The following is a 27,503-nucleotide window of genomic DNA, read 5'->3' as shown; positions in this document are numbered from 1 at the left end:
TACTTCTGCCCAGACAGTGTGCCATACACATTATTTAGCTCTGTGTGTGTGATTTGCTAACTTGGTAAGTCTCCCAAAAGTGAGGACATTTTCTTCATATTCTCTCCACTCCCTGGCCAGCAGGGCTATGCATTGCTCCAACATGGCACTAACAGCTGAGGAATGAATGATCCTAGGTCAATGAATGCTCCAAAAGCATCTCTTCAGTGCTCTTTTAAAGCCAGTCCAGGGGCACCTGGCTGGATGGGTCAGTGGAACTGTGACTCTTGATCTCAGGGTTGTGAGCTCCAGCCCCAAGTTGCATATGGAGATTATTTAAAAATAAAATCTTAGAAAAAAAATTATCAACAACAGCCAAACTACGGAGAGAGCCCAAATGTCCACTGACTAACGAATGGATAAAGCTGTGGTATGTATTATATACAATGGAATATTACTCAGCCATCAAAAAGAATGAAATCTTGCCATTTGTAATGAAGTGGGTGGAGCTAGAGTATATTATGCTAAGTGAAATAAGTCAGAGAAAAACAAATACCTTTATGATTTCACTCATATGTGGAATTTAAGAAAACAGATGAACATATGGGAAGGGGGAAAAGAAAAAAAGGACAGAGAGAAGCTATAAGAGACTCTTAATGATAGAAAACTAAAGATTGATGGAAGGAGGTGGGTGGGAGAATGTGTTAAATGGGTGATGGGTATTTTTTTCAGGGGGAGCAGCAGAGGGAGAGGAAGAAGCCGGCCCCCCACTGAGCAGGAAGCCCGACGCAGGGCTGGATCCTGGGACCCTGGGATCGTGACCTGAGCCGAAGGCAGACACTTAACCGACTAAGCCATACAGGCGCCCCTATGGGTGATGGGTATTAAGGAGGGCAGTTGTGGGGCACCTGGGTGGCTCAGTTGGTTAAGCATCAGACTCTTGGTTTTGGCTCAGATCATGATCTCACGGTTGTGAGACTGATCCCCAAGTCAGACTGTGCTCAGTGGGGACTCTGCTTGAGATTCTCTCTCTCCCTCTCCCTATGCCCCTCCCCCCTGCTTGCATGCTGTCTCTACAATAAATAAATCTTTTTTTACTTTTTATTTATTTTAAAATAAATTTTATTTATTTGACAGAGAGAGAGAGAGAGAGTGAGAGAGGGAACACAAGCAGGCAGAGTGGGAGAGGGAGAAGCAGGCTTCCTGCTGAGCAGGGAGCCCGATGCTGAGCTCGATCCCAGAACCCTGGGATCATGACCTGAGCCGAAGGCAGACGCTTAAAGCCACCCAGGCGCCCCAATAAATAAATAAATCTTTAAAAAAAAAAAAAAAGAAAGAAAAAGGAGGGCACTTGTTATGATGAGCACTGGGGTTGTATTAAGTGATGAATCACTAAATTTACTCCAGAAACCAATATTGCACTATATGTTACCTAAATTTTTTTTTTTTTCTTAAGATTTTATTTATTTATTCATGAGAGAGAGGCAGAGCGAGAAGCAGGCTCCCAAGGAGCAGGGAGCCCGATGCGGGACTCGATCCCAGGACCCTGAGATCATGACCTGAGCCGAAGGCAGACGCTCAACCATCTGAGCCACCCAGGCGCCCTGTTATCTAAAATTTAAATTAAAAAAAGAAAATAAAAGCAGGAAGGAAGAAAAAAAAAAAAAAGCCAGAAGGAAGGAAATAAGGAAGAAAGGAAGGAAAGAAGAAAGGAAAAAAAGCCAGCTCAGAGTTGCTTCCAATTCTGAGGAAGAAGAAAACACTGGCATGGATTACTTCACTTTATACATACTCCTTGTTTTAAGTCATTGACACCTTGAGAGAGTTTGGGACAAATAATAGAGTCTTGAACTAAAAACAATAAAGCAGATTCTGCCATTCTTGGTGGGGTGTGAGCAGCCATGTGGGATTACTGATGAACAAAGCAAGGGGACCCTCATTAGAGCATCACAGCTCCCACTAAATGCGCTCCTACTCTCTAGCCTGGCCCTCAGACACTTCCAATTCACTTGGACTTCAACACCTGGGTCCACAATGATGTTATGTGTGGTCTCTCCACTCAAGAGGGTGAATCACCTACCCACTGCAATATAAACCAACAAACCAAAAGAAGAAAATCCTAATTTCTACAACATTACCTTAAAAACAAGCCCAGACCTCCTCCAAGTATAACCTGGACCTCTTACTGAATCCAGATATTGTTCTACATATTGTCTGGACATTTCTCATCATCCTATTCTCATTACCCTCTGCCCAAATGATGCTAAAGCTTTTTATAAGCGTCAGACCCTCTCAAGAGAACAACCCAAGAAAGACGTCATCATGCCTTTCTTACTGTCCCCTGCACCTGACCGATTTACTCACTAGGGGTCATTGGTGAATCTAGGAAGTCGTGGCTGTGGGAAGCCATAGAGGTGACAGTAGAGGACGTCAAAGCAGTAGCAGCACATCTCTGCAGTCACCACCAGATTCTTGGTGGTGTTGGCAGTTCCATTGGGCCGGGGAAGAGGGCTCAGCGCTCCCGATGCGGGATTCATTCGTGTAATGGGAGAATTTCCAGGTCCCAGAGTTAAGTCCGACACATTCTCCCGACCACTGCTGCCATCCACATGCTGGTGGTTTTGAAGAGGTCCTGAACTAGAGCTGGGGACAGTTGTGGACTGGTTCCCGTGACTGTGCGTTCCACTTCCAGATAACTTGGGCTTCTTGACCCCACAACAGCCTGCTGCCAACTTGGGCTCAAGTGGAGGAACACAACGTCTTTTTCCCATCCTGATTCAGTGCTGGAGGTCTGGAATGCTGCAGAACCCTGACCAAAAAGAGAACAGTTAAGCATTAATTCAAAAGGTTAGTTAAAAGGAGAAGACAAAAATCAAAAAGAAAGAGTCTACGTGGAAAGTCATCAAATTCTCTTTCTCATCCAGATCACCGGGTCACAAAAGGCTGCAGACCAGCATGACTGGAAGAGACCCTGAGCTCCAGACTATGGACTCCTAACCTTTTCCTAAAGAAGAACTATTTTTCCTTTTCCATAAAGCCTTATGATCACCACAGACGGACACAGACAACGAGCAGCCCCTCTTGCCCAGGACTCCTTAGGGCAGAAGGAAGGGCAGGTGGCAGCCACTGTGGAGCTGCACGAGGACATTTCAAGACTGCAAGATAGCACTGGACCTGTCAGACTCGTCATTGCTGTCTCTACCTTTTATGGCCTCCAAATTAGACCACCGTATTTTTAAAGTGCCCCAGAGGAAACTTCAAGCTTTTCCTTGTTAACCACATCCTTTCAGCATTTTACTCATCACTAACCTAAATTTGTGTGATTTCAGCCCTAGACCTGAGTGAATACGAAAAGCAGTTAGCTGCCATTCTGAAAAGTGCACACCTTCCAACACAAAGCTCCCACCTTTCTGTCCTCACAGCTCTCATTCTCCAATGCCTTGCTCATTTTCTTTAGTTCTCTGAACTCACTCCAATTTCTACACATCTCTCTCTGCTTTCAAAACCCCAATTCACAAAAAAAGCTACAACCTAGTAGGAACCTTTATTCACACAAATGACCCAAGCTTCACAGGCCTTTTGTGAGGCAGCCATTTCTGCCCTGTCACAGCAAGGTAGATGCATGCAAAGCCACTCAGCCTAACAACGTGTGGCAGCGGATGGGCCAGGAAACCAGAACATCCCATCGGATGATGTGAACGGAAGGAAGGAATTTTTTTTTTTACCGTATTTTTTTTCTTAAACAGCCTGAGGTAAAAATGGACAGTTATAACACAACCAAGAGCCTTTCTCTGATTCAACAGAATCAGGAAAATAGATCCTAGTTATTTCAATGTCAATAATACCAAAGTTTGTAAAATTCTGCTGACTTGAAAAAAGAACACTTAAATCTCCCTGTGATTTGGACATATAACATATAATTGCCTTTTTATTTTTTTAAACATAATTTGCCTTTTTACACACTGCTCTATAATACAGTATTTTGGTTGTAAGTTCTACAACCTTTTAAATCAAATTAGATATTTACATACCCATTTGCAAAGCCATTATTTCTACACAAACAAGGTGTCACTTTAGGCTGAAAGAAATACAAAAACTTACAAGTATTATTTAGGTTTTTTAAAAGATTTTATTTATTTATTTGACAGAGAGAGACACAGCAAGAGAGGGAACAAAAGCAGGGGGGAGTGGGAGAGGGAGAAGCAGGCTCTGCTGAGCAGGGAGCCTGATGCAGGGCTCGATCCCAGGACCTTGGGATCACGACCTGAGCCAAAGGCAGACGCTTAACCAGCTGAGCCACCCACACACCCTGTTTATGTTCTTGATATATGCTTATCCATAACAAAATACACATTTTTGTATTTAGGGCAACTCTCAGTGAGATGAAAGTTGCTTGTAGCTGAGGGATAATAGCTTGTACACTTCAATGTCTGGCTTGACACAGGCTTCTTTTTGAGAAAGCCTTAGGTACTTAATACAATAAAACCCCCAATGACAAGTTTGTTTCTGAGTGTGGATGTTGTCTTTCTTGTTTATGTTGTTAGAGGAGGGAGAACATCTTGGTTAAAAATGCTGGCTCCAGAGCCAAATGGAGTGTTCAAATTCTGGTTCCTCTGGGATCAAACTCTCCATGATTCAGTTTCTTCAGTATGAGAATAACAATAGTACTTCTTACTTGCCTCATGGGGTTTTAGGAGAATTAAATTAGTTTAATATGCATAAAGTGCTTGAAACACTGCCTGGTATGTAGTAGGTGGCAATATATCTAGCTGCTCTTATCACGTGGGTTCTTGTTCAACTGCCCCATTAGGATGGAAATCCCAGAAGGCCAGGACTCCGCTAGGCACTTAGCACTTAGATCAGTGCTTGCTCTGAACAGGTACACTTTAAACATTACACTGAATCCTCAAAACCATTCAGCAAGGCAGGCGATGTTACTATCATTTTACAGAGGAGGAACCTTGGGCTTAATAAGCAATATAACTTGGCCAAAATCACACTGCCACTAAGTGGCAGAGTTAGGGTTTGGACCACAGTCTATCTGTCAGACTCCAAGGCCTGGGTCCTTCCACCAAGCCACAGAGAAGATGAGGCCTGCCAATAATATCCATTGGAGGGCGCCTGGGTGGCTCAGTCGTTAAGTGTCTGCCTGTGGCTCAGGTCATGATCTCAGGGTCCTGGGATCGAGTCCCACGTCGGGCTCCTGGCTTGGTGGGAAGCCTGCTTCTCCCTCTCCTCCTGCTTGTGTTCCTGCTCTTGCTATCTGTCAAATAAATAAATAAAATCTTTAAAAAAAATATCCACTGGATTCAGTCATTTCCTAAGGGCATGATAAAAAAAAATTACATTCAAGGTATACTAAAAACTAACCTAATAGTTCACAGAATCTTGCCAACAAAAATGGAGCGGGAGGGGCACTGGCTGGCTCAGTTGGAAGAATATGCAAGTCTTGATCTCAGGGTTCTGAGTTCAAGCCCCAAGTTGGGTATAGAGATTACTAAAAAAATTAAAATAAATAAATAAATAAATAAAACATAGTAAAATAAAATGGCCTAAAAAAACGACCTATGCCCAAAGCCAACATCTCAAGCCAGACCCTGAACATAATCAGTGCCCCTGCCACTGTCATTTGAGTCCGCAGAGGATGTCACTGGCCTCTTGACACATGTTGTTGAATGAAGCAGGACTATCTCTGGAGAGCTGGAGTTTTAACAGGTCTCCAGAAAGCACCAAAGTTCAAAGCAGCAAAGAGAAGGGATGAAACACAACAGTTAAAAAAAAAAAGAAATGTTTCCTCACTCTCCTTACACCAAAGCATACCTGAAGGAAAAGCTACATGTCATGAGATGGCAACTCAGGTGTTCCTTAGCAGGTATCATCAGCTACCTGACTGGTGAAACACCCCACAATGGAGCAACAGAAAGGATTTTCAAACCATGCCAAGGCAGGTGAAAATTCTGCCTAGGCACCACATACGGCACTGATCTGCAGTGGAGCATGATCACAAGAGATACCAAGTGATTACATTTAACAATTCCCCACACACTCCTAAATTATGATTTGAAATCAATAGAACCAACCCAAATCCTGTGGCTCCTTAGGCCCAAGCATTTCTCTGGAGGCCACTAAGCAAACAATTCAATCAATATTCTCAATTAATGACCAAAGGCGGAGTTAGAGACTTCTTGCATCAAAGTTATAAGGTATTTCTTCAAAAATTTGTTCCCTAAATTTAAATCTATAAAAATTTCAAACATAAAGTCATATAGTATAATGGACCCAAGAACCAGTTTTAATTAATTTTTACATACGGCCAATCTTATTTCAACTATAGCCTACCTACTCACTCTATCTCCCCTCCTACTGAATTATTATGAAGACACTTTTTTTTTTGTTTTTGTTTTTGTTTTTGAAAGATTTTATTTATTTATTTGAGACAGAGAGAATGAGAGAGAGCGAGTACATGAGCGGGGGGAGGGTCAGAGGGAGAAGCAGGCTCCCTGCCGAGCAGGGAGCCCGATGCGGGACTCGATCCAGGGACTCCAGGATCATGACCTGAGCCGAAGGCAGTTGCTTAACCAACTGAGCCACCCAGGCGCCCCGATGAAGACACGTTTTTAAGGGGGCCAATATTTTACTTATCTGTTGGCCTAAGGCAAATAAGTGACTTACAGGTGAAGAATGTGAAGGAAACAAGAGTGCTGGGAGTAAATACTTTAATTTAGAGTATCAACCCTGTCCACCAATTTGATCAAAACTTTCTCTTTGAGGGATGCCTGGGTGGCTCAGTTGGTCAAGTGTCTGCCTTCGTCTTAGGTCATGATCCCGGGGTCCTGGGATCGAGTTCCGCATGTGGCTCCTTGCCTAGTGGGGAGCCTGCTTCTCCCTCTGCCTGCCGCTCCCCCTGCTTGTGCTCTGACAAATAAATAAAATCTTAAAACATCAACAACAAAACAACTTTCTCTTTGAAACTCTTTTAATCCTATTCCAACAGGGGCGCCTGGGTGGCTCAGATGGTTAAGCATCTGCCTTTGGCTCAGGTCATGATCCTCAGGGTCCTGGGATCGAGCCCCACCTTGGGCTCCCTGCTCAGCGGGGAGCCTGCTTCTCCCACTCCCTCTACTGCTCCTCCTGCTTGTACTCTCTTGCACTGTCAAATAAATAAATAAAATCTTAAAAAAAAAGTGGGCCCTCTCACCACAACTAAGCAGTCCCCAACTCAGCTCCCAGGACTGCCTTCCAATGACCAAAGAGACCCTGGTTTCTCCAACAGCTGGGCTTCTGAGAGTACAGCCTACGAGACCTCAGAATAGCATTTCAATACAACAGACTAACCAGCTAAAAACAAATTACTCCTAATGACATACTCCACCTTTTCTAAAACTGTGTGTGCATTTGTTCTCACCCTTCTCCCAAACCTCGTGAAAACTATCAACAATGGTACTTTGATACAGGAGTTCCTGAATGGATACTATGAAGTTAGTTCATCGGAAATAATTGGAATCGGGTATAAAAACTCTTCCTTCCTCTGTGGGGAAGCTGAGCAGTGCTCTGTTGCTCTGGGCTGGGTGGCTTACCATGCCACCTCAATTCCAGACAGTGCTCAATTCATCAACCACCTTTATAAATACATATATCAGTGAGACCCTTCCAAGTCTTCAGCTGGTTTACTCTTTCAAAGCTAAACTCAAGGACCATTTTTTTTTTTTTAAGATTTTATTTATTTGACACAGAGAGCGAGGGCACAAGCAGGGGGAGTGGCAGGCAGAGGGAGAGGGAGAAGCAGGCTCCCTGCTCAGCAAGGAGCCCAATGCAGGGCTCAATCCCAGGACCCCAGGATCATGACCCGAGCCCAAGGCAGGTGCTTAACCAACTGAGCCACCCAGGTGCCCCAAGGGCCACTTTTTTTTTTTTAAGATTTTATTTATTTGACAGAGAGAGACACAGCGCAAGAGAGGGAACACAAGCAGGGGGAGTGGGAGAGGGAGAAGCAGGCTTCCCGCAGAGCAAGGAGCCCAATGCGGGGCTCGATCCCAGGACCCTGGGATCATGACCTAAGCCGAAGGCAGACGCTTGACGACTGAGCCACCCAGGTGCCCCAGGGCCATTTTTTTTTTTTAAGATTTTATTTATTTGAGAGAGAGAGCGCGTGCATACATGCAGGGGGAGGAGCAAGGGAGAGGGACAAGCAGACTCCATGCTCAGCACGGAGCCTGACATGGGGCTCCATCCCAGGACCCCGAGATCATGACTTGAACCTAAATCAAGAGTCAGACACTTAACCCCCTGAGCCACCCAGGCGCCTCTGAGGGCCACTTTAAAAGCCAGCAGCACTGATCTCATTTTCCTACCGCCTATCCACTTTAGACCAATCAATGAGAATGAACAAGTTAAAACTGGATTTCCACCAGAGGGAGACAACATCTTTATTTCCACAAAAGCTGGAGAAGTAACAGGAATCACAGTTTTTACCTCTTCCTCAGGACCTCCTAACCTAACATGTCAAGTATAGTGAAGCATGTTTATTGTTGAAAAAGGCACCACACCCTTTACCTGACATGCAACAGTCAAGGTGTCTTGACCTTCATTAGGGTCCACAACAAAAGATGGTAACTCTACCTCCCTCTATGGGGAAGCTGAGCAGCGCTCTGTTGCTCTGGGCTGGGTGGCTTACCATGCCACCTCAACTCCAGACAGCACTGAACTCACTACCTTTACTCGCAGAGGCTGGGTGGCATTGTTTCTTTTCACAACACCTAACACAGTGCCCTGCATATAGCATACATGCCAACAATCTTATTTACAGATCTCCTAGTACTTTCTTTTTTTTTTTTTTAAAGATTTTATTTATTTATTTGAGAGAGAGAGAGAGAGCACATGAGAGGGGGGAGGGTCAGAGGGAGAAGCAGACTCCCTGCTGAGCAGGGAGCCCGATGCGGGACTCGATCCTGGGACTCCAGGATCATGACCTGAGCCAAAGGCAGTCGCTTAACCAACTGAGCCACCCAGGCACCCAAGATTTCCTAGTAATTTCACTGAAGTTTGTCTTTTTTAAAAAGAATGCTTGTGGCACAAACTAATCTTTAGATCTTTGGTTCTACTGTGAGGTGCCGACTGTGCAATGTGTTAGAAGTTGAAGGCAACTGAATTACAAGTATGTGTTCTTATCGACAATGTCAACTCTATTCAGCCCAAACCAAGGAATGGTTTAATTCATGGCTAAATGGATAGCCAATGTGGCCAATTCATTCTAAAAATTAGATCAAATATCCCTTAACTTCTTGGTTTGATTTATGCTTATAGCTGCTTTCTTTGCTAAAACACACCAGTCACTGGTCAGTCCTGGACTTAGCCCTGGGTGGTATTTAACTTTAGACTGGCTCAAGGCTTTCCTTTGACAGGCCATACCCAGCTTCTAAACTGTACTTGAGAAATTTTTTTTGAATGATGGCGTGCTTTAAGAGCTACGCACTGGAATATTATTTGCCTGGGAATTTATTATTTCAGGAGTTAATACAAATGATATCTCATAAACTGCTGATGTTTATAAAGAAGATGTAGAGACCAGTATTGAGGGGAAGATATGAACACACCCTGATGGATCTGGCTGGCTGGGCAGGATGGCCTTCCTCCCTTGCTGAGGGTCCCTTTCACACTCAAGTTCACTGACATCTTCACAGAGCAGCTCCCATCATCAGAGGACAGAGCCTAGGCTCTGGGATTATAGTCTAGGCTCAAATTCTAACTCTGACTTGTCATGTACTGGCTACGCAAACTCAGGCAGGTTGTCACATCTCTATGGACTTAGGCTCCCTATACCACAGAGGATTATTTGTGACCATTCAATGAGTAAGACATGAAAAGCATCTAGCATTTCTTTGGCACATAACTATTATTTATTAAAGTGTCTGCTATTATTAATACTACCACTATGGAAGGGTACATTATAAAAATAACATAGCTTAAAATTCTTACAATTTCTAGAAAAATAAATGCCCTCATAATAAAATTCTATTAAGAACTACCTTGTAGTCTAAAAGATCATATTATTAAAGTGAAATTATTACTCTAATGACCTTGATGCTTTTCCTCTTTGCAGGGTAATGGCTTCTAATAAATCATCCACTGTGAGATGCCAGAAAATATAAAGAATGAATACTGGGCTGTCTGAGTTGTCCACACTTCTATTCTACCGGAGTCCTCTCTTAAGCTTACATACACTAAAATGAGATGAAACTAAGTATGTTATTATTGTAGAAATCTTGATATATACTAATGGAACCTCTGTGTCAAAGTAGTTAGATTTCAAACAATAACCAGATTAAAATAGCTAGAAAAGCCTGGAGATGAAAAAACAAAATCTAGATTCACCTTTTGAAGATAAGCCTCAAAACAACTTATTGGGGAGCATGACCTTCTAACAAATAGATCTGGGAGGTAGGAAAGAGGCAAAGAAAAAAGGAGTCTCTGCTTTTTTTTGTTATTACGTAGTGTCCAAATGTCTGTTCAAATCAAGCTTTATACAGAAGGGAATGGGTTGTTGTTTCCTTCGTTGATAGAGAACTGAACTGAAATTCAATTTAATAATTATGTTGCATGAGTAAGGAAATGGCACCTGAACTATAATTCTGGCCTACTTATGTAACTATTCCAAGAAATAGTCAGATGAAAAACCCACAAACATACTGGTAATCATTTCAAATAATCACTTTTATATTTTTGAAACCTCAACATTACAAACATACACATATCCAAACACACACTTTGAAAAATTTCCCTGCAAAATACACTTGATCTTAGGCTGAGAAGTGATCCCCGCAAAATACAGATCTACCTATATAACTGCTTTTAAAATTTACAGATTTACAAAAATGCACAGAACTATATATTCTTTCAACTTAGCTTAAAGAAAAACACAGAAATCAAAAGTTTTGTTTTTAGAGTCCCCTCCCTTTACTATGTGATCTATGGCAAAGTGCCAGATATTTCTGGGCCTTGGTTCTTTCATTTGTAAAACGAAAATATCTGTCCCCTGTTCTCCTTCACAGAGGGATTGTGAGGCTCCAATAAGATGTGAAGCACTGTGAAAAACACTATCTTACAAGTGTTAGCATACCACAATAAGCTCAAGGGGACGCAGCTGTAATAAAAATTTTTCCAGAAAACAGTATCACTATAGCAGATTTAGGGCGAAATGTTCCAAAAATCTCTGAAGATTATAACCACATGGAAGAGACCCAATAACTGACCTTGATCAGGAACTGCATTAACCTTAGAGTTTGATCTTTGGTTGTCTTAAAAATGAGTAATTTGGGAAGGGGCGGGAGCCAGACCTTATGTACTAAAAACATAAAGGATAAGTGTAATACTACACTACTATCTAATGGGATTATGGAAAATAAACTTGTCTTTACGTATTTAAATTACTTTAAGAGAGCAAGTAGAAGGAACTCCATCAACATTAGAACATTAGGACCTTCTCAAGGAAGCAGAAAAATACAAGTGAAAAAGTAAACCTACACCCTAATGTCCTAGCACAGGGCTAAAACCAGTAACAGCAACAAATCCTAAACATTCTAAATATGTCCAAGGTAATACTCACTGAAAGCAGATAGTTTGTATTGCCAGGGGAACAGCTATAACAGAGGAGGAGAGTTATTTTGTCTCTGAAATGAACTTTCTTCCTTCTGATTCCATTCCTTCTTCCTGTACCTAAGACAGAAATGCAAGTGCAGTGAATGAACAAAATCAAGGCAGTCCAGAGGTGAGATACGGTTTCTGAAAAATTACAACTTCATCAAGCAATTTCTAGAAAAGAAAGAAAGAAAGAAAGAAAGAAAGAAAGAAAGAAAGAAAGAAAACAACAGCTAGAAACAGGCTCTCCCTACTACAAAACATTTCAAAATCTAAATATAAGGTAGCAATGGCAGTCCCATGCACTGAATCACCTCATCCTTGGCGTCATCACCAAGAAGGGAGGACACTGAGGATCAAAGGTTTTATTGAACCTGAACATGAGACACACATTAAAACTTCCTCCACCACTAATTTAGATCAGAACTTGCTCTCAGGCCAAGATATACCATTTCAAGGCTCTCCACTGGTTTCAGAATACAAGCATATTCCCAAATCCTCTGCAAAGATGGTGCTGAAGAATTACTGGACAGCATGCCAGGGTCCTGAGGACAGGCCATCTTGTCACCCCAGGTGGAGATGATAATTGTTGGTAAGAGTCATCCATCCTTACTATTAATTTTGCATAAATCTCTTCATAATCTCTTCAACAACTCCCCCCCCCAGTAGTAGAGTATTAAGCTATTCCCAAAGATGTAAACAGGAGACTCCAAGCCCCACCCACACTATCCAAGGAGAGGACAGTGAAAGAGGATAGGCCCAGAGGGATAAGGGTAAGGGAGTGTGGCAAAGTGAGGAGTTCAGATCAGGACAGGGAAGGGAGGAGGGCAAGGAATGAAGGGCAAAACCCACAGGCTGGGAGGGAGAGAAAGGCATAAAACCCAAAGAGTTTAAGGTGGAGAAGTAATGGAAATGGGGCTATGGGTGGATAAGGAAGCAGAGAGAGAGGGTGGGGCTGGGAAAAAAGAGAAGAGGAAGAAGAGAAAAAGCGTGCGCGTGAAAAGAGTTAGGCAAGAAAAGGACGAGACAGAGTGGGGAAGAAGAGGCCGGAGCAAGAGGGGGCAAAGTAGGCAGAGAGAAAGGTGAAAGGTAAGAAAAAAAAAGGGGTAGGGAAGGAGAGTACGGGACCCGGGTGGGGGGGGGAGTTGGGGAGACGCCAGAGCGACGGGTAGGGCAGCGAGGGCCGAGCCGCGGGGGTGGAATCCAGACGCCGGGCGGGGGAGGGGGCGGCGGGACAGTGGGTGGGGGCCGCCAGGCGGCGCCGGAGACCACCAAACTTTACATAGAACCGAGACCGTTTCCTGGAGGGCGTGCAGAAAGGAGCTGGAGCCTCGCCTGGCCTTGCCTCACCTCACCTCGCGGCCCAGGGCAGGGGCGTCCGCCTACCCCTCCCCAGCAATGCCTCCCGACCCCCCTGCCCTCCGTGGGGACACGCGGCCCGCAGGCCCCGCCCGCCTTCTTCCCCCGCCACCCGGCAGCCCCTCCCCCACGCTGCCCCGGGACCCTCGCCGCTGACCCCAGAGACCCCGTCCCGGGCCCCTCCGCTCGCCCTGGGGTGAGGAGGCCCGACACCGCCCGAGGGAGGCCGGGCCCGGCGGGGAAGGAGGAGGAGGAGGGCGCGGCGCAGCCCGAGTTTCCCACCTTTTCTCCTGGCCCAGACGCAGCTGGGGTGGACGGGACCTCTCGCGCTCTGCCTTCTCCTCCTGCTTCATGGAGCCATGCGCCTGGGTGGGGGCTCCCGAGAGAAGCGGGCCCGCGAGCGGGCCGGACGCGCGGCGCGGACGGGGCGGGGCGAAGAAGGCCGGCGGGCGGGCGGAGGAGGAAGCGACGGGGCGGCGGTGGCGGCAGGGAAGAACTGCTAGAGGTATTCCCCGGGCAGCTGGAGGACTCAGTCGAGCCGGGACCCGAGTCCTCCAGTATCCCAGCAGCCACCGGAGGCAGTGAGGTAATGGAGGAAGAATGTAGGGAGTCCTCCAGTGGACCACACGCCCTCTAGCGAGCCGCGAAAACCATAGAGATCCCGGGGCCGCCAGAGCACCGCCCCGCTACTGTCACGTGGCCTGAGCCCGCACACTTTATTGGCTGGCGCTGACTCTACGGGGTTGAATTTAGAGGGCTGATTTCCATTCGTGGAGCCGAATCTCAGGCAGTTGGAATAAAAGGGGAGACGCGGAGCGGATACGGAGGCGCCGGCCGGCCCGGCTCATATCCGAGCGCTATGTTCCGTCCGCTCAGCCGCCAGCATACGGTCGGCCGGCGCAGTGCACGCCGGGCCGCCCGGCCTCTGCGAACGAACGCGGAGCGCGCAGGGAGATTTCGTGCGGGCCCGGGCGGGCAGCATTGTCGGCGCCGGGGCCCTGCTGGGGTGCCGGCGCCCTGCTGGGGTGCCGGCACTGCCGCCCGGCCCTCGCCCGCCTTAGCACCCGACACCCAGCTGCCCACGGCCCTTCTCCCCAAGCGTCCAAGCCTCATGTTGCCTCCCGCGACCCGGCCGCAGCCTTCGAAAGCAGCCAGGAAGGGGCATTTAAGAGCCGCGTACATCAAACCGACCCACTGGCCAAGGCCATGCCCGCAGGAGTGTACCAGGCTCGGTGCCAGCCTCCTCATGGACCGAGAAGGGCAAACAGCACCCAGCCTTTGGTATCAGGGGTCCGTCTCTCTGTCTTGAACCCCTGAATTCCCAAGCTGGAGGTGACTTAAATGCAATTACCCACAGGACAGGATTATTCAGTAGGCCCACTAAGCACATTCCTCAACACTAGCAGGGCAAAGGTCTCAAAAAGACCAATATAAAACATTTTAAAAAAATATTAGGACTAAATAACTTTAATTTCCAATACTTGCTATTTGATTTGCTTTCATTTGACGACTTGGCATTTTGTTTTTAATTACAGATGGAGTTGCACTTGTTTCTGCCCTTCTCCCACACCCTCACCATTCCAAACAAACTATATAGGCCCTGTAGCAAAGGCATGCCCTCTTTTAAAGCAATGCCAGTCTTGTTAAGAACACAGACTCAAGCCCACAGATAGACTGTTTTGTGTTTTGCTATTCTGTTTATGCACAAAGGAATCCTTAACATGCTTGTCCTCAAGGAGCAAAGAAAAGTAGTAAAAAATGCAAATCATATCTGACAGTGAAGCTTTCCAGCAAAAACCTTCTGCTCTAGAATGCATAATGTACTCAAGCATAATAAGATCTACTACTACAGACTTTTAGCATAATTACCTGTAGGCAACAAAAACTGAGGAAACTGAGTATCTTTGATTGGTGTCTCTTGGACCTAAGCTCCCAAAGAGAACCTGGTGAAGGACAACAGAGAAAGGAACAGACAGCGATGCTTTGTAGAACAGGAGGTGACTTTTTTAAAAAAGCAATTTCTATAGCAGTCTTCACAATTTCTGTCACAGTCTTGACACACTTACCTGCTGTTGAGGCCACATTTGCCTGTTTCTAACCTCTGTCTGCCTGAAAACCTCAAATTAGATGATCATATGGCCCACAGCCAGAAATACAGGAGGCAGCAAGCCAGAGGTCAATTTTTTTTGTTTCTAAATAAGACAAAATCCTGACTTAAAGTAATCAGAATAAATTTCACATCGTGAAGTTTTTTCCAGCTGAAAGTCTTAAAATATGGCATCTGGAAAGGGCCTTAGTCTATTGCTCCCAGGGCAGTACTATATCGTCATTAAACAGCCCACAGATAAGGGAGTTATTGCTCCCTGGTTATCAAGCTGTCAGGGAGTAAATGATGGAACTAAATTAGACTTGAAACACCCCCAAATTAAAAACAAAAACAAACCTTGCATTGAGCTGTCAAAAAATGCATTTTACTGAGAGGTAGGATCCAGATGCTGTGGCCATTGTTAACTGATGCCAAAAGGCAAAGAGTCAGGACTTTTAAAGTCACTTTGAGGTCACCTCCCATCAGTAAGCAACAGTTTGAACTGATGCAAATATATACAGAATGGGACGCCTGGGTGGCTCAGTTGGTTAAGCATCTGCCTTTGGCACGGGTCATGGTCCTAGGGTCCTGGGATCAAGTCCCGCGTCGGGCTCCCTGCTCAGTGGGAAGCTTGCTTCTCCCTCTGCCTGCCGCCCCCCCTGCTTGCACTCTCTCTCTCTGGCAAATAAATAAATAAAATCCTAAAAAAAAAAAAGATATGCAGAATGAAATTATGAACAGGAGGAAGAAGTGGAGGGCAATATATGCCAGAAATACGGAAGAGGCTGTGTCTTATTTATTTTCTTGTTTCCTACACACAATAGAGAAACCTTGTACATAGGAGGCAGGCACTCATTATTTGTTACCCGAATAAGTGAAGAAGAAAGCCAGCAAACAGCAGGAATGTAATATAGTTGGGAAAGGGAACTGTAGCTCAAGCCCTCTGCATGATCCTGAAATGTCATCCCAATCTGCTGTGATATAATGCACTACTCTATCAAAATAGCTCAAATCATCTGCTTCCAGATGCACAGCTTCCCATCATTTCTTGCCTTGAATGGTTAAGAATATATGGTAATGTAAGAGACTAGATCTTAATTGTTCCCACCACAAAAAAGAAATGATAATTATGTAACATGTAGAGGTGTTAGCTAACTCTATAGTGGTAATCATATTGCAATATAGAAGTGTATCAAGTCAACAGATTGTACACCTTAAACTTACACAGTGTTATATGTCAATTATATCTCAATTTAAAAAATTATATATGGTAATGATTAAGAGAGTGCACTCTGGAATCAGGCTGTGTTCAAATTCCAGCCCTGACACTGAATACCTGTGAACCTAGAGCGAGTTAAAGCATAATAACTCAGGGTTATGAAATTTAAATGTTTACACATATGAAGCTATTATAGGGTAAGCATGTCAAAGATGCTCAATAGCTGTGAACCTTATTAGTATTAGGATGTTGTGATAAACATGAAATTGACCTGTACGGACAGACCCATTCTTTTGGATGAGCAATGCACTGATGCACTAAAGGCATTTGTCAACCTGTAGTAATGAAATAAGTTTTCACAAGAGATATTGATGGGTGACACAGATTTTATCTGTTCCACTTTCCAGACTGACATGAGTCCGGTCTTAGTAGGAGATGCAGAGTCTGAATCTGTGTTCTCGTCTCCACAAAAAGCAGGCACAGAGAGACTGTAATCTCCTTCAGAGATGGTGCCTATCTCCTGTGTATCCTCCACAGGGTAAGTCCAGTTGGGTACTTAAAAGGGATGATAAATACTAATCTGATTAAAATAAATGTTTACCGGGTCACAGGGGTGACTCATTCAACTGAGCATCCGACTCTTGATTTCAGCTCAGGTCTTGATATCATGGGTCATGGGATTGAGCCCTGTGTCTGTTTTGGGCTCCATGCTCACTGAAGATTCTGCTTAAAGATTCTTTCCCTCTGCCCCTTCCCCTGCTCAAGTGCACACATGCTCTCTCTCTCAAATAAATAAAATCTTAAAATCAATCAATCTTTACCTGTATATACCAATGTCTACATGGGTTGAGTGTTTCAGAAATATGAAATGTTTCTGACAATATGAAATATTTCTGACAATATTTCTTTTTAAAATTATTTAATTAATTTATTTATTTGTCAGAGAGAGAGAGAGAGACAGAGAGTACAAGCAGGGGGAACAGCAGAGGGAGAAGCAGACTCCCCACTGAGCAGGGAGCCTGATGCGGGACTTGATCCACGCCCCTGGGATCATGACCTGAGCTGAAGGCAGATGCTTAACCGACTGAGCCACCCAGGCATCCCTCTGACAATATTTCTTGACAAACTGCCAAGACCCACAGTATTTTGTTTGTGGTAGAGTTAAACCACATTACTCTGAGAAGATGTATTTTAAAACTTTGTATGTCACTTGGGTACACAATTTAACATCAAGAAGTTTCTAAACTTCTAGCTATTATTGATGAAATAAATGAAACCAAGTTAGGAAGCTCAAGTCACACATCTATTTATTCTATAAATACTCTTAATATCTAGTCTGTACTGAGAATTTTATTGTTTTACTGAGATATAACATACACATGCACATAACATAGAATGCACAAATCTTTTTTTTTTTTAAGATTTTATTTATTTATTTGGGAGAGAGAGACAGAGATAATGAGAGAGAGCATGAGTGGAGAGGAGAGGGAAAAGCAGGCCCCCTGCTGAGCAGGGATTCCCAACACAGGCACAAGCCCAGGACACTGGGATCATGTCCTGAGCCGAAGGCAGAAGGTTTTTTTTTTTAAAAAAAGATTTATTTATTCATTTGAGAGAGAGAGAGCACAAGCAGGGGGAGAGGCAGGCAGAGGGAGAGGGAGAAACAGACTCCTTGCCAAGCCGGGAGCCCGACGTGGGGCTAGATCCCGGGACCTGGAGATCATGACCCAAGCCGAAGGCAGACGCCCAGCCATCTGAGCCACCCAGGCACCCCTAGAATGCACAAATCTTAAGTGCACAGTTTGGCTGACTCTTACATTAGTATATACCCATGTAACCACCATCCAAATTGAGATGTAGAAATTTCAAGCAGCCCAGAAGCCTCCCTTGTGCCTTCACCCAGGTACTAAGCCGCCTTCAGAAGATAACCATTATTTTGACTTGTATCACCAGATATAGTTTTGTTTGTTCTTGGATATCATAGAAACAGACTCATACAGTATGTATTCTTTTCATCTGAGTTCTTTTGCTCAACATTACGTCACAGAAATGCATCTCTCTGGTTGGGTGCAGGCATAGTTCATTCCTTTTCTTTGCTGCATAGGCTACTATGTCATTCAGTACATATTGAATGAATATGCCACAATTTGTTTATCCAGCATTTTTTTAAAAAAATCTTGTTTCCTTCTCTGAGTCTAGAGATTTAAGACTTTCTGCAAGATCTCATGTTTTTTGCAACCTTGTGTGGTTCATCCTCAAATTACAATAGTTATAAATGGCTATTGTATCCATCGGGATCCAGTCAGGAAAGAGGTATCTGAGAGATAGCACCACATCTTCACTTGTCTAGCCTCAGGGTTATGTCACCTATCCTGATGCCACAGCCAGCATCACGGAGTGGAATTGAGACAAGTAGGCTTGGCCTGGTAACTACCTGGGTAACTACCAGCCATCATTTCAAGGTTTCACCAAAATAAGAAGATTGTCCTCTTTTTTTTTGCCCCCTGGGAATATGCCAGTCACAACTCCTTTGGGTCCTGGTTGAAAACTTAGAAGTTCTGGGCCTTCTCCCAAGAATGCTGAAAGCTGTCACCCTACCTGAATTGTCTAGCACCTTAGGGCTTGCGGAGCTCCTGAACTTCTAGCTCCTAAAGCTCCTAAAGCTGCAGCAATTGGATACACACCAAGGGAAGGAAAGAGCCTGAGGTCAGTGGGACATATTCCAAGAGTTAGTACCTTACAGATGTTACAAGGACTTTTTTTTTGAGAGAGAGAGAGCACAAGCAGGGCAGAGGGAGAGGGAGAGAGAGAATCTTAAGCAGGCTCCATGTTCAGTGCGGAGCCCAACCCGGGGCTCGATCTGAAGCCCCTGAGATCATGACCTGAGCAAAATCAAGAGTTGCTCACTTAATCAACTGAGCCACCCAGGTGCCCGAAGGCCTTTCTTAATATAATGACTTTAAGTTTCTCAGAGATGGAAACATGAGAGCAATTTAAGACTACCATCGTTTTCCTCCTCAATGTTGTGTTAGAGACCTTGATGTGCAGAGATGGAGGATCAATGAGACTAAATAAACAACATCTCACCACAGCAGGAAAGGAAAAAAAAATAATAAACAAATGAAAAAAGAAAAAAAAAAAAGAAAGAAAAAAACCTCCAAAATTACAAAAGGAAAGGCAAGATATGGGGACTCAGAAGGCAGGAGCGGTGAGAAGCTATAAGAACAGATCCTGATTTGTGCTGAAGAAGATTACAGTTTGCTTGGGGCTTGCTCGGGGACAACAAAAAGTAACCACATTGAAAGGAAATCACTGAACATATACAAAGCAATGGAAGACATTGAAGTGGTGAGGTGACACCAACGTAAAGGAAAAGAGGCTTGCATATGATGGAAAACATCAGGAGTCCTTGCTCACCGACCCCACGGCTGCTCCCTACCCACCAGATCACGAAGGCTGTCCGGCTGAAGCTATGCAGCTGGTATGGTGAACATGTCAACGTGTGAAGTGCCACGTAGCTACAGCACTGGCCACAAATGTGTCTGACTACAAGAGTGAATATATGAGTGAAGTTTGGAAGCTATCCATCCTGTGAGTATTTTCTCACTTCTCAAGGCAGAGATCTTAACTGACGTAGAAACTGAGTTCCTAAGCTTCAGACTAAAGCCTTAGGACCCTAGCAGAGCCCAGACATCCCAAACTGGGGATCTTCTTTCTTCTGAACTACACAAAGCTGTAGGAAGGAGAATGCAAGGAGAAACGGCAAGCAGGGCCCAGGATGGGGAAGCGAACAGAACATCTCCTTCACTTACACTTAGGTGTAAATCCAACAAAATATGTAAGGGCATATATAAAGAAAACTACAAAATGCTGTTGAAAGAAATAAAAAAATGTAAAAAAAAAAAAAGAAGGGACATACTGTATTCATGGATTGGAAGACTCAACATAACAAAGATACTGGTTCTCTCCAAATTGATCTGTATGTATAGATGGGTAGATCTAATGCAATTCCTATCAAAATTCTACCAAGCATTTTGGTAAACATAGAAAAGCTTATTCTAAAATTCACATAACAAAAAAAACAGGAACTAGGATATCTCAAAGAATTTTGGAAAAAAAAAAAAGTAGGAAGACTCACTCTACTTGATATTCTGGTTTCCGTATATGGCTATGGTAATCAGGACTGCAGTACCAGCTGAGGGACAAACACATAGATCCCAGAATAGAGAACAAGGTGATAGCCTACACAAGACCAAGCAACTGGTTTCTGACAAAGATTAAAAAGTAATTCGATGGACGAAAGGAGAGTCTTTTCAAACAAATGGTGTTGGAGTAACTAGACGTCCATGGACAAAAACCCAAAAACCTTGACTTAACCCCTTTTACAAAAATTGACTCAGAATGGATCATAGATTTTTTTTTTTAAGATTTTATTCATTTATTTGCGAGAGAGAATGGGAGACAGAGAGCACGAGAGGGAGGAGGGTCAGAGGGAGAAGCAGACTCCCCACTGAGCAGGGAGCCCGATGCGGGACTCGATCCAGGGACTCCAGGATCATGACCTGAGCCGAAGGCAGTCGCTTAACCGACTGAGCCACCCAGGCGTCCTGGATCATAGATTTTAAAGTGAAGTGTAAAACTAGAACATTTAGAAGAAAACAGCAGAAAATCTTCAGGGCCTGGGCTTGTTGAACAGTTTGTGGATATGACACCAAAAACACTACTCATAAAAGAAAAAAAAATCAATCAATTGGATTTCATAAAACCTTTTTCTCTATGAAAGGTCCTCTTAAGAGGATAAAAGTACGAGCTACAGACTGGGAGGAAATGTTTGTAGAACACATATCTGATAAAGAGCTCATTTCTAGTATATATAAGGAACTCTCAAACTTAATGGTAAGAAACAAACAATCCAATTAGAATATGGCCAAAATGCATGAATAACATTTCATTGAAGAGGATATATGGAAGGAAAACAAGCACATGAAAAGATGTTCAATGTCACTTGCATTAGACACATTAAGATCACACTGAGATGCTCTTGCAAACCTACCAGGATGGCTGAAATAAAAAGTAGTGGTCATACAAAATGCTGGCGAGGATGCAGAGAAAATGGGATGGCTCACACATTTGCTCATGGGAATGTAAAATTGTACGACCACTTTGGAAATAGTTTAGCAGTTTCTTTTTTTTTTTTAAGATTATTTATTTACTTATTTGAGAGAGAGAGAACACAAGAAGGGAGTAGCAGAGGGAGAGGGAGAAGCAGGCTCTCTGCAGAGCAGGGAGCCCGATGCGTGGCTCAATCCCAGGACCATGGAACCATGAGCCGAAGGTAGACACTTAACCGACTGAACCACCCAGGTGCCCCAGTTTGGCAGCTTCTTAACCCTGTGTCCCAACAATTACACCACTGGACATTTCTGCTGGAGAAACAAAAACTTACGTCTTCATGAAAACCGTTACACGATTGCCCATAGCCGCTTTATTCATACTAGCGTGAAACTATGAACAGCTCAGACGTCCTTCAGCGGGTGAATGGTGAAAGAAACTGTGATAGGTCTATACTGTGAAATACTACTCAGCAGGAAAAACGAACAAACCACTGATAAACGAACCCACCTGTATGGAGCTCGAGGAGCAGCAGCTTTGTGGCCCGTGCTGTGAGGTGCCCAAGGAGCACAGCTCTCCAGCCTCTGCTTAGGTCCGCTTAGCTTCACTCTCTCCTGCATGGACGGGATGGAACTCAGGCCAGGCCTCTCATCCTCCTCGTCCCAGGAGTGGCTCAAGCATGACCGCATGACCCAGTTCAGGCCAAAGACAGTTGCTGAGCAAGAGTTACAGCTCGCCTTTCTCCTGGCACTGCTGACTGGTGTCTTGGCTTCACGTAGCACATGACCAGGGGCAGCTGGAAAGGAACCACACTGGTTATACTGTTTGAGCCTCTGAAAGAGTCCATGCCTGAAGCTAAAACTACCCCAGACTCATGTGATAACTTCTATCTTCTATTAAAAGAACAAACTATAAAGAGTCCCTGGAACAATTCAAATAACAGGAGACAACAAGATGCCTCTACTCTGAATGAGGGAGTTGCTGAACTCCCAAAGTCTAAAGGAAGGGGGAGTATATTAGGGAAGAATGATCCTGTGTTACCTAAGCCCCGTCTTCCACCTCAACAAAAATGGGAGATCCCTAAATAAGTCAGAAACTGCCCCTTTTTCTAACCTTCTTTTGTGTCAGTCTCATTAAGGAGTAACTTTTTAGTTCCAGCAGTGGAGCCAGAATAAAAAAAATTCTTTTTCCCCTAAAGAGAAAGCTCACAAAATACAGGTAACACACAACAATGTGTAATGCTTCCTCCCTTCCCTAGAAGCCACTGGGGGAAAGAAGTAGTGGGGGCGGGTCCCCAGCCCAAGAGAGGTTATAGTTTCTCACATTCCAAACAGAGCTCACTGGAGAAGCGACATGAATATTTGTCTTAGCAGCTTCAAGGAAACTGGTCCTTCTTTACCAGCTCAGCATTTCTATTCGCAGACACCAAAGAAGTGGCAGGCTCCAGGGGCCTGGCTGTTGTTCCTGTCTGAGGGGCTGGCCATTGTGCCCTCATGTGACAGGTCACCTCATCTGGTCCAGGCTCTTAACAAGAAGAGTGAGACATTGAGGACATGGGGCTGGAATAAAGCACAAGGAACCCACCAATCACCTGGGCTGAAAGTCAATCCCTTTTATCCATGTGAAACTTAGTACTGGCTCCACATCCAAACTACTGTGTTATAACGAGCTACATTAGCCAACTTTATAATTAAGGCCCATAGACGTCAACTACTCCAGCAGAAAATTTCTGCCAAATTCTCATTACAAAGTGACACTTTCTGTGAGATATTTCAGGAACCTCGGCAGAAAGAAGAAAGTGCCCCAAGATATCCTAACTAAATGCCTTTCGAATAATTGTAAAGGAAGTGCTTTTTCAAAAATACAGACTACATGAATTCCTTCATAACCACAGAAATGCCATCGATTGAATGTTTGTGTCCCCCCCAAAATTCGTATGTTGAAACCTAACCCTCAGTGTGACGGTATTAGGAGGTGAGGCCTTGGGGAGGTGATTAGGTCATGAGGGTGGAGTCCCTGTGAATGGGATTAGTGCCCTTATCAAAGGGACCTCACAGGGCTCCCTCACCCCTTCTCCCGCGTGAGGACACAGAGAAAAGACAGCTGTTGATGAGCCAGGAAACGAACCCTTACTAGACATCGATCTGTTGGTGCCTTGATCTTGGACTCCCAGCCTCCAGAGCCGTGAGGAGTCAGTGTTGTGTTTCTGAAGCCCCTCGGTCTGTGGGGTTCTGTTACAGCAGCCCGAAGAAATGGAGACAAGAGGCAGGATTGAAGATATGCCTCAGCATGTACTTGTTTATCAGTTCATTTATTTACTCAATAAAAAGGCTTTTTCTTTTTCTTAAAAGATTTTATTTATTTATTTGACAGAGATAGACATAGCAAGAGAGGGAACACAAGCAGGGGGAGAGGGAGAGGGAGAAGCAGGCTTCCCGCGGAGGAGGGAGCCCGATGCGGGGCACGATCCCAGGACGCTGGAATCATGACCTGAGCCGAAGGCAGACACTTAACCAACTGAGCCACCTAGGCAGCCTGACCATGCCTGAGTTTATGCTAATGAGGTGGCCCTTGGAGGCCAAGGATGGCTTCGGGAAGCAGTTGGTTGCCAGGGGAAACACCACATGATTAGATGTTGGAACTTAGAGCTCCCGACCTCTGGGGCAGGGAGAGGGGCTGGGGATTGAATTTGATCACCAATGGCCAATGATTTAATCAATCATACCTGTGTGATGGGATCCCTATAAAAATCTCTAAGCAGCAGGTTCTGGAAGCTTCCCAATCCATGAACACGGTGAGGTGCGGCGAGGGAGAAGGTATGGATGTTCCATAATAGCTCCAAATACCTTTAGGCTATTCCTGAGTTGTATGCATCTCTTCCATTTGACTGGTCCTGAATTGTATCCTTCATAATAAGCTAGTAAACATAAGTAAAGTGTTTTCCTGGGCGCCTGGGTGGCTCAGTCGGTTAAGCCACTGCCTTCGGCTCAGGTCATGATCCTGGAGTTCCGGGATCGAGTCCCGCATCGGGCTCCCTGCTCAGCGGGGAGTCTGCTTCTCCCCCTGACCCTCCCCCCTCTCATGGTCTCTCTCTCTCATTCTCTCTCTCAAATAAATAAATAAATAAAATCTAAAAAAAAAAGTGTTTTCCTGAGTTCTGTGAGTCATTCTAGCGAAGTATTGAACCTGAGGAGGGGGTCATGGGGCCCCTGATCTGTAGCTTCTCCATCAGAAGTATGGGTGGCCGGGACTTGCAATTGGCATCTGCAGTGGGGGTAGTCCTGTGGAAGTGAATCCTTAAAACTGTGGGGTCTGCTGCTAACTCTGGGTAGTTAGTGTTAGAACTGAATTGAATGGAACTGTTGGACATCCAGGTGGTGACGTGACAGAGAGAATCCAAGAGTTGATGCTAGAACCGTAATGACAGGCAGGCATTTTCTCTGGCTCCAAAACGAGGCATATGTGGGAAAGGAGCCTAGGCAAGCAAGCATGCTCAGTGCATCTGGTGCATATTAGGAACTCAGCACCTGTAGAAGAAATGCTTATTTAAAATAAATATTACTGACATGCCTTGCAATATGGGGACATCTGGGGTATTCTAGTAAAAGTTATGGGACATTTACTAAAGATTCTGATTTGAAGTTCATTTATTTATTTATTTTTAGTAATCTCTACGCCTAATGTGGAGCTCGAGCTCACAACCTCTAGATCAAGAGTCGCAATCTCCACCAACTGAGCCAGACAGGAGCTCCTGAAAATTCTGATTTGAAATCATTATTCTATGCTCTTCACTTTGAAGTTAGTCCCACATGCCAGGAAAGGTCCAGCTTCCCAATCTCACTCTGTGTTTGTGAAGTATAAAACCTGTATTAAGAAAAATGCTGTTTCCTCAATTATTTGCAACCCTCTCCAAATCATACACAAAAATCCTCATGCAACCTGCGTGGAGAGAAGTGTTAGCCAGAGAGAGGGTGAAGAAGTAGGAGGAAGGTAAAGAAGACAGCTCAGAACAGGCTGTCTCTGCTTGATGGCTTTTCCACCTAGTGCAGTGAGTATCATCAAGGAAAGTTCTCCATCCTAGACCCACTCCGTCAGTGACTCCTGGACAGGATCTGGAATCTCTAGCCACACATTCCCCAGGGGATTCTAAAGCCACCAAAGTTTGAGAAGCATTGGTTTCTTGTATGGACTGAATTGTGTGTCTCCCCCACCCCCCAAATTCATATGTTGAAGCTCTAACCCCCAATGTGACTATATAGAGAGCTTATAGAGATAGGGTCTTTAGGACACAATTAAGGTTAAATGAGATCATAAGGGTGGGGCACGTCTGCAAGCATGAAGAGAGCTCCCAGGAACAAAATTGGTTGACGCTTTGATCTTGGACTTCAAGCCTCCAAAGCCGTGAGAAATAAATTTCTGTTCTTCAAGCTGCCCAGTTTTTGGGGTACTTTGTTACAGCAGGCAGAGCTGGCTAAGGCCGCTTCAGGGGTCAAAAATGACCAGTCTATTGTCAGCTCCAAAGAAGGGACCCTCGCTCTAGACCTGGAATGTCTGGTGTGAAGAGCCAGGTGTGTGGTTATCCTGGGCTGGAGGCCTGGATCAGCGGCGGAGAGGGGGCACAAGGGCGCTCCTGAAATATTGGCAACGCTCTGTTTCTTGGTTAGGGTGTGATCACACAGAAGGGCGCACTTCGTGAATCCCTATTAGGCTGGATACTTAGGATTTGTGTACTTTTCTGTATGTATTTCTACTTAAAAAAAAAAAATGACAGTATTCAAATAAAAAGTTCAAAGGTTTACCTCTTAGAACTGTGAGGATTAAGAGATCACAGATGTAAGGCGCCTGACCGTTTTTTTAGCACGCAGGACACACTCATTAGTTATTTGCCAGCTTTTGTCAGCTCATTAGGTGAAAGGCTAAATGAATATGCAAATGACAAAACTGGGTGAGGACAGAAAGACTCAGCAGTCCACCACCGCCACCGAGAGGGCAGAAGAGGGCAAGGAGAAACGCACAGATGTGGGGTTTGCGTTTCGGCTTCTCCACCTCCTGAGCAGACTCCTTAACCTCTCTGAGGCTCAGCTTCCTAACTGGCTGACAGGTGTGCCGCCAAGATCAAACGTCATCGTACGCAAAGGCCCTGTCCTCACGTTCTGCCTGTATGCACCGCAGAGCTCAGTGAGTGCTAAGCATGATGCCGATGACCGAGGAGCTGGGATGTGGCCACGTCCCCACGCTCCTGCAGTCTGAATCTCGGACAGGCAGGAGGATCAGCAGGCAGCTTTAAATACAGGTTCTCCAGTGGCCATTAACCCCTAAGCATCTGTAGATGAAAGCTTTTGATGTTGCTCTCGAAAGTTAAACTTTCCAAGAAACGCTGTTCACAATTTACCTTCAAGGAAATCATTTGCAGTTCCACATTAAGCTTATTGCTGGGAATGACTGAGCCAGACAGTGGTGCCAAATACAGCCTTCCTGAGTGACCTTAAAAAAATTAAGCTAATGACGATTTATGTTTTATGGAAGCTCTTCCTGTCTACTAACTGCCAACAAGAGCCAATCCTGGTGTCCTGTGCCTACATCTCAGCCTGGACATTTCAGGAAACTCAGCAGGAAATGATATCAGTGCAGATTAAGATGCCTCTTAGCTGTACTGTGAAGTTTAGGAGATAAAGCCATAAAACTCAGTGCTTGTGAAAACATGATTTATTTTTTTAAAGATTTTATCTATTTATCTGTCAGAGAGAGAGAGAGCACAAGCAGGGGAAAGGGCAGAGGCAGAGGGAGAAGCAGGCTTCCCGCTGAGCAAGGAGCCTGATGCGGGGCTCGATCCCAGGACCCTGGGATCATGACCTGAGCCGAAGGCAGACGCTTAACCGACTGAGCCACTCAGGCGTCCCTGGAAATAATGATTTTAAAATTATATTAACATGCATGGTAATGATCGCTAACCCCTACTCAGGCCCTGCTGATATGATGGCAGCCATAATCACATGTTACGTCAACAAGTCCCATTATTTACTTACCCATCAGAGGTGAGGAGGGGCATCATCTCCTACAGTCCCTATTCTCTCTCCTGCCACGTTGGCCCTGCAAAGGCTAAAAGGCCACACG

General features: G+C 44.7%; 1 protein-coding gene and 1 long non-coding RNA gene across 2 annotated transcripts in view; one reads left to right on the top strand and one right to left on the bottom strand.

Annotated features, from left to right (window-relative positions):
- The window catches only part of AMMECR1L (AMMECR1 like), a 20,752-nt gene extending 8,677 nt beyond the window's left edge, over window positions 1-12,075 (bottom strand). The window contains 3 exon segments of the mRNA XM_021695841.2: window positions 2,344-2,788; window positions 11,582-11,691; window positions 12,063-12,075. Coding sequence (XP_021551516.1) covers window positions 2,344-2,750 — 407 coding nt within the window. The 5' untranslated portion in view covers window positions 2,751-2,788; window positions 11,582-11,691; window positions 12,063-12,075.
- A 571-nt stretch (window positions 12,076-12,646) lies between these two features.
- Window positions 12,647-25,263, top strand: LOC110585681. Its single transcript, XR_002480628.1, has 3 exons — window positions 12,647-12,702; window positions 16,685-16,815; window positions 25,055-25,263. It is a non-coding gene; the product is annotated as an uncharacterized LOC110585681 (long non-coding RNA).
- Window positions 25,264-27,503: the final 2,240 nt, after the last annotated feature.

Source organism: Neomonachus schauinslandi, chromosome 3 (assembly GCF_002201575.2).
Source record: "Neomonachus schauinslandi chromosome 3, ASM220157v2, whole genome shotgun sequence".
NCBI lineage: Eukaryota > Metazoa > Chordata > Mammalia > Carnivora > Phocidae > Neomonachus > Neomonachus schauinslandi.
This window is presented reverse-complemented; position numbering and strand designations above follow the sequence as displayed.